General features: G+C 32.8%; 1 protein-coding gene across 4 annotated transcripts in view; it reads right to left on the bottom strand.

Moving 5' to 3' along the window:
• Positions 1 to 7901, bottom strand: part of LOC146994973 (uncharacterized) — a 28399-nt gene extending 20498 nt beyond the window's left edge. For 2 of the 4 annotated variants that reach the window (XM_085824965.1, XM_085824964.1), the window contains exon 1: positions 7402 to 7822. In XM_085824965.1, the coding sequence (XP_085681091.1) occupies positions 7402 to 7482 (81 nt within the window). In that variant the 5' untranslated portion in view covers positions 7483 to 7822. The other 2 variants (XM_085824966.1, XM_085824967.1) reach the window with 2 other exon arrangements.
• Positions 7902 to 8369: the final 468 nt, after the last annotated feature.

The following is an 8369-nucleotide window of genomic DNA, read 5'->3' as shown; positions in this document are numbered from 1 at the left end:
TTTAAAGACTTCATTTTAAGAAAATGAAATTCTTTCAGGATTCTTATAAAAATGTCCTTCTTAATCATCTTCATTTAAAGGTTGAATATTTCTTGAATGACTCTCAAAGAAGAGAATACCCTTTCTCTTTTCCTAACCAGTTTATACAATACAAACATATGTGCACCAGCAAACAGATTTTTATATCCCAGACAATTACAGTTTTCTCATCCTCATTCTTTCCCAACCACCCTTGTCTGTTTCTTTTTAAAGCAAAGTTTCATATTAGCCATCAATTTATTTATTTATATATTTTTTTTAATAATGGCAATACATAAAAGGGCTATCTGCCTAATGGTAGTGATGCCTTCGTGGAGGATTTTCTACGGGAACTAACTTGTAAACACATTACACATGAAGAAAATCATGACAATGCTGAAGCAGCCAGCCTGTTTGCCTGAAATCAAACCCAGGGTGGAAATGGAAATATCAGCATTCAGTGAATCTCTATACATTTAAAACCGAACAGCTTTAGTATTAGTCTTTTTTGGCACAATTAATGAAGAAATGTTGCAAGGAACAAAGGGGCGGACACCAAATACTGAGAGCTGAAACAGCAATGTTGGCAACACTGAGAGTATAACATAGTCTCCAAATTAGAATATCAATAATTAAATACATAGCAGGCATTTTGCCAAAGAACTGTTGGTGCCTTTGCATTTTTACTTGCCAACGGCTGATAACGAGTGACATAAGGTTATCAGATATTAAACACATGGAAGTAAGCCACTTAAATGAGATATTTGGTGCATATAATCAAAATAAGTTAAATAATAAATAACACAAATTTAAGTTAGCAGACAAAACAACATATTAAGCAAAAATTCACAGATATTAAGCATATGGGCTAATCGGAAAAAATTTATCGTATGGTACCCCTTGGTGAATTGTTTCTTTTTTGACGCCAAGATCGCACAATTTCAAAATGGCTGCTACACAAAACCAAAAAAAAAAGAAGTCAAAGACTTACACAAACTTGGTGTCCATGTACACATTGATCTACTTTCACTTAAAAAAAAAAATCAGAGAATTGCACAAACAAGGCATTGCGCACTGCCTTAACTTTGTCCAATGTACAAATCGATCTATTTTGACTTAAAAAATCAGAAAGTTAAAACTATCATGGTAACCAGCAATTTCACTAACATTATCAACATCAGAGCTTCCGAAAAACCCACTTTGAATGGCAGGCTTCCAGATTTGGCGAACAACCAATACTCCTTGTCAATTTTTTTCAAAAAAAAAAAAAAAAAAAAAAAAAAAAAAAACAAGGGATACTGTAGAATAAAGATTAGCCTGGTTAGAATAGATTTACGGGTGCCCCTTAGTTATCGCTAAGTTGTTGTTTCAGTTATGGTAACCCGAACTGTTGAATGTTATGAAAACCCTATTATGACGTAATTGATTACGGTCAACTTGAACCATGGGAACTAATGGAAAGTGTTCGTCGGGTTTTTGATAAGTACATTGTTATTTTGTGGTTTACACAGTAAAATGGCTGAATGCAGTAATTATTTTGAATTAATTTGAAGTTCTGTACAATTTAGAATGAAAGGGAAAAGAACATTACTTGACTGATGTGTAAATGAAGGTTTACTGAGTAGCCATTATTAAATGTCCTGTTTGTAGGAAGGAAATGCATATGGTCGAACGTCGGACGATAAACGGCGCTATGGATGATATTTAAGATTCTTATTTTGTGAATTTACGAGGTGATGCCAGTATACAGATTCTAGTTCAGATAATTTTAGGAAGTTTTTGGATGCTGCTAAGGATTTTTGTTTGACTGAAGACATGTTAATTTGTAAATAAGGTAAGTAGATATTTCCTTTGTGTAGTGCAAAGATGAATTTCTTTTTGTGTAATTTCATTGTTTGATTTGAAATGTATTGAGAATACATATTTTTGTGTTGGCTGTTCCTTTGACTTTTAAGTGAACATAGTTCAATGTGTACATGGTTAAAGTTGAGGGAGTGTGCAATTCTCTGATATTTTTTTAAGTGAACATAGGTTGTTGTTTACATGGATACCGAGTTTGTGCACGCTACACAAGTCAAAGAACTGCACAAACTCTATGTCCATGTAACAGCCAATTATCGCGAAGGGGCATCTATAAATATATTTTTACTGCAATATGTCATATCTCTTTGATTAAATTGGTATGGCCCTGAAAAGAGCCCTAAAGGGAAGCACTTCCGCAGAGTACCCGGTAAATGTAAAAATCGCCAACTTTGGCAATAATAGTTCAAACCTGGTAACCTATCAGATTTATCCTATTCGCTTGTTCGAAGTTTGCAACCATTCATCTTGCATTCGTTTTGTTGAATTATTACTGTCGTTGTTCGAATTTGCAGATTTATATTATTCTTCTCTTATTTATTATTACTTTTTTTCCAAATTTTTTAACAACAAATAGATATAAATATTTTCGTAGATAGATGCCGGTTCTCGGTTAGGGATGAAAGGAGGGTGAATGCTAATTTGTAACACGGCTGTTCACGTTGTGTTCTTAATTATTAACAGCTGTAACAACCATGAGGTTTCCAACGTCTAAAATAATTTGTTTTTGTAAACCGCAAAAATGTCCATGTGCATTTTAAATAATTAAGTAATGCTTTTATTTTTATTATTGGTTATTGTCATCTAAAATTATGAGAATAAATCAATTTTTATGGTGTAAAATTTTAACAAGATAATATATTGTTAATGCTTTTCTAACAATAACCTTTCAGAGGATGGCAGGTGTGACATAAATAGATGATTAAATTGAAATAAAAAATATTATTGATTATCTAAGATGAGAGAATAGTTTGATGCATCACCATGGTCATCAAAATTAGCAAACCACTGCTGGTATAAGGAATATATTGTTTTTTGTGTTCACTGGAATTTAAGACAAATTTTTTTCGTGTATCACGTTTAACCGGTTAATTTCAGTATATTAATACTAATTTATATTTTTTAAATGAATTTTTATTTCCATTATAAATGCTTATATATTGTCTTATGCTTAATAATATATTCTTTCCTATGCTAACTTGAATTTAATACAAATCTATTTTCGTATATCCCGTTTAACTGGTTAGTTTTACATCTACATGCTTATTATCTGTTAATTTTCACTACCATATGCTTAATATATTATTTTGTCTGCTAATTTGAATTTACATGCACTAAAAATCATGTTTACAAAATATCACGTTCACGGCTCAGTGCATCGTCGATGAACCGCGAGCTTGGCGAGTAAAAATGCAACGGCGCCAACGGATTCTCTGCGGATGAAAACCCCTTAAAGCCTTTTTTTAAGAATTTTCAGCCAACAGGGAAACAGTCTAATGACATTTAAAAGTTCACAGAATGGATCTCGGCTGTTGCATTTTATTTCTTGACAAAATAAATACTCAAGTAAGTGTTCTGCAAAGTTTTCTTTGTGAAGACAACTTTTCTGCAGTTTTATTTTCAGCTGTCGCAAATTTGATTCTATGGACTGGCTATGTGCACTACTCACCGGAGTCACAAAATTTTTAGTATGGTTGACAGTCTCATGCACATAATACCACATGCCTGGCTAAAGATGAATATGCTCTCCATTCATCAGTTATGATCTTGGTACCTTCTGCCATGTGCTCCTTGATTAGCGGTATCAGAGTCTCCGCATGTTTGTTGTTGCCCAGACACATTTCTAGTCAAAAGTTTCTAGTGTTCTGACGATTTCCAAAATTTGACCATTCCAAAAATTTAAATCTGAAAATGCAAAAAACGAGGTCGATGCTTCAACAAAATCCACTAAGAGAAATGGTTGCAACCTTCCAGCAGGAAAATAGGTTGAATCCGTTGGGTTACCAGGTTTGAACTATTATTGCCATTGTTGGTCATGTTTACATTTACTGAGTTCTCTGCAGAAGTGCTTCCAGCGCGTTTAATAATTTCAGAAATCGGTAAAAGTATAGTTTAGGGTACTCCTTGGCGAAACTTGGTGATTTTTGGCGTTACATGGATACTAATTTTGTGCAATTCTTTGACTCGTTATTTTGGATTGCGAAGCGGCGATTTTTTTCCGCCAAACATCGCCGCTGCACAAAGCCAAAATAACAAGACAAACAATTGCACAAACTCGGTATCCATGTACACATCGACTTATTTTCACTTAAAAAGAAAAAATCCCCGAATTGCACAGAAATGGCATTGTGCACTCTTTTAACTTTATCCATGTACACGTCGACCTATTTTCACTTAAAAAAAAATCCCAGAATTGCACAAACTTGCATTGCCCTTTACTTTGTCCATGTACACATCGATATATTTTCACTTAAAAAGTCAAAGGAGCACCAAATTCTATAATATAGGCAAACAAAAAATACATAATCTCAATAAAATACATTTTAAACTGAACAATAAAATAACATAAAAAAGGAAAACATGTTATACATTTAAGCACTACCAAAAGCAAAATATTCACTTACCATGATTTTCGAGTTTGCTTCGTACACCTAGAGCCACGTAAAAATCAAAATATCAATCATACTCAAATGACATTTTTCAAACCAAGTACTCTTTCTGATTGATTGCTTCACTTAGTGACCATCTGAACCTTTCTTCGTACAAACCCATTCAAATCCATCTAAATGGTTTTTACGTTCGACTAGATGCATATCCTTCCTACATGCAGGACACTTATAATGGCTACTAAGTAAACCTTCACTTACACACCAGTCAATTAAAGCTCTTTTCCCCTTTTGCTCCCAATCGTACAGAAACTTCAAATTAATCTTACTACATTCGGCCATTCTACTATCTAAAGAATCAAACCAACATATACCACAAAAACGCTTATAAGACATCCCATGATTCAAAATTTCCCAGAATCATGCACCCGATAACGTCACAATAGGGTTTCCATAACATTCAACTACTCAGGCTACCATAAATAAAACAACAACTTGGCTAAAAATCAAACAAAAACTTGGCGATAAATCAAACAACTTCGCCATAATACAAGGGGTACCTTAAAGTCTACTCTACCCGAAACAAATACATTCATATTTACATTAATACAATTTTGGCTGATCTTTGGAATATGGTAACTGGTAGTTTGGCGACATTTTGGAGGCGATAAAGGTTACTACCTAGGACTTTGGTAATAATGTGAGAAGTACTCAGTTCCGATTACGCATTATTTTGTGTGAGGGAAACGAGAGATCATGAGATATGTCATGTGACATTAATGGACGAATTACAGTTCTTTAATCGGAAAAGCGGGGGAATTTGGAAAACTGTAGTACTATATTATTTTGTATTAAGCTTCATTGTGTGTTGTGTGAAATAGTGGAAGTGTGCGTGCCACGCAATGAAGATTCTGAAGATTAGGTAAGTTAGTATTTTTAATCATTTGAGGATATTATTTTTATGCATTGTTCTAAATAAAGGGAGTAAATAAATTAATATGGTATTATTGGAAAATTGTTATTAGCAATGATTTAGTTTAAAGTAATTAGGATTGTAATCTAATTTTTATTAATTTAATGTATGTGCTTATTTATATTTTAAGTAGTGTTTTTTAATTTTATTATATTTTAATTTAATGATCGTGATTTTGTGAGTTATATGTTTATAGTATTTTGGAATATGTTTGAGTAGAATACGTTGAGTATTTTCATGCATTTTTGTGAAATTTTTCTAATTTATGAGAAAAAAGCAGTGTACATGGATATAGTGAAGAGTGTGCGCAATGCCATTTTTGTGCAATTCTGGGATGTTTTTTTTAGTAAAAATAAGTCGACGTGTACATGGTTTAGTGATATTTTAATTAAATGATAGTTATTTTGTGAATTTTATGCTTGTAGGAATTTGGTATACGTTTCAGTTGAAGTAAAAACGCATGGAAGTAATTTAAATATTTGACACTAAGTATTTGTAACCATTTGTAATGTTTGCGGTATGAATTCGTTGGTGACGTTTATAATATAATAGATAATTTAGAGGTAAAAGTTTTTGGATATTTTATTTATTTTATACGTGGAAATGTTCATCTTTGGAAAGGGTATATACTTTTTGCGAACAGGTAATTTCATATATGTTCTTTTTACCGGATTTAAAGATTCACAAAATTTTCATGCATTTTCGTGAAATTTTTCTAATTTATGAGAAAAAAGCAGTGTACATGGGTGTAGTGAAGAATGTGCGCATTGCCATTTTTGTGCAATTCTGGGATTTTTTTTAAGTAAAAATAAGTCGACGTGTACATGGTTTAGTGATATTTTAATTAAATGATAGTTATTTTGTGAATTTTATGTTTGTAGGAATTTGGTATACGTTTCAGTTGAAGTAAACATGTATGGAAATAATTTAAATATTTGACTTTAAGTATTTGTAACCATTTGTAATGTCTGCGGTATGAATTCGTTGGTGACGTTTATAATATAATAGATAATTTTAGAGGTAAAAGTTTTTGGATATTTTATTTATTTTATACGTGTAAATGTTCATCCTTGGAAAGGGTATATACTTTTTGGCGATCAGGTAATTTCATATATGTTCTTTTACTGAGTTTAAAGATTCACAGAATTTTTTTGCATTTTCGTGCAAATTTTTTTAATTTATGAGAAAATAGCAGTGTAGATGGATAAAGTTAAGAGTTCGTAAAATGCCATTTTTGTGCAATTCTGGGATGTTTTTTTAAGTAAAAATAAGTTGATGTGTAAATGGTTTATGTGTATGTGCTATTCTGAAAAACGCGCAAGGAGTTTGCGATTGTGCACTTTTTCCCAATTTTGCAGTTAATATTCGTCATGATTAAGCAGTTTTGTTACATAAAATTTCTAGCATAAGCGTAATTCGGCTAGTAGATTGTTGGAAAAAGTGTTCAGTAAATAAAAAGAAAAGAAACATGTCTTTACTTCGTGAAGACAAAATGGCGGAAAAAAAAAAAAAAATAGAGGGTTGCTGTAGCAGAGTTGGTCGCCAAAAAATCGCCAAGTTACCATAATCCAAAGATCAACCGAAATTTTCGATATAAAAAAAAATACACGATAGGGAAAAGTGCAGAATCGCCCACTGCTTGGCGCGTTTCTAAGAATTTCAAATATTCGGTATCCATGTACACATCGACCTATTTTCACTTAAAAAAAAATCCCAGAATTGCACAGAAATGGCATTGTGCTTTACCTTGACTTTATCCATGTACACATTGACCCATTTTCACTTAAAAAGTCAAAGAAAATTGACAAAAATCGAACTCTTCTAGAAAACGCCAAACAAATAAGTGGGCTATTCTGCATTTTAGTCTACACGATATTCTGTTAGTATTTTAAGTTTACCATAATTAATTTAAAAAAGGAGTGAATAAACCCTTGATAAGATTACCTGTACAAGAAATTTTAAACACATTAGAAAGAAGATACTTATACCACTTATTATCATGAAATAACCAATTACGTGAGACATTTAGGAAATTAATTATTTTAATGTTTTCTTTTGTTAATGCTGCATGCCTCATCCTTTTACTAAAAAGTCGAAACTGTGTTTAAGGGGCAACACAACTGTTGTATACACCATCGAGATGTTTCCATTCCCTTGCATGGTACTTTAAGAATTACACTGAAAATATATTGCAACTCTTGTAGAACTACTAAGGAACACAGTCTATAGACACAGACTATATCAAGAAATCTAGTCAAATGTTCACAATTCCACAGATTTCTAAGAGCCCTATAATGTCACACTTCTAACTGTTTATTTAAATTCAAAACTCTTTTCCTCTTTTTGTTTTGCAATGGGAAACTAAAATTGCCAATCGGTATCGAAGAAATTTAAAAGTTTTTTTTTTTAAATTTCTTTCGAAGAAATTACTTCCTAAAAAATCTAAAAAAATTAAGCTGTTTCTCACAAAATTAAAAGTTTCCAACGAAAATGTATATTTGTAGGAGAATAAGAATATGTGTTTGATGGTGTGCGGAAAAAATGTCACCCGGAAAAAAGGGAAACGGAAAAAATGTCCCCGGAAAATAAGGAACGGAAAAAATGTCACTCGGAAAATAAGGAACGGAAAGAAAGGAACTCTAAAATCTCGCCAAATAATGTCGCCGATTGGAGATAGGGAAACCTGCCAAACGGGCAGGGTTATAGCGGGCTCTCTTGAGGGAGGTTTTAAGGGTAAGACGTTGAGCTGGCTGCAGCTGAGCAAGGTCATTTCGATAGCAGGTTTTTCCAACTTGCCTGCGGGAAAATCGTATGTTCTCCCCCGTGGTTTGCTTCACCCGTTTCCTTAAAGAAACCGACCCACCTCACCCGGAAGGAAAGAATTCACGGGGAGCAAATGTTTCTCCTCTGTT

The sequence above is a fragment of the Stegodyphus dumicola genome, chromosome 10, assembly GCF_044657685.1.
Source record: "Stegodyphus dumicola isolate Sdum_Otavi_A_Nest chromosome 10, ASM4465768v1".
Taxonomy (NCBI): domain Eukaryota; kingdom Metazoa; phylum Arthropoda; class Arachnida; order Araneae; family Eresidae; genus Stegodyphus; species Stegodyphus dumicola.
Note: the sequence above shows the minus strand (reverse complement) of the source record. Positions and strands in the feature narration are given on the sequence as shown.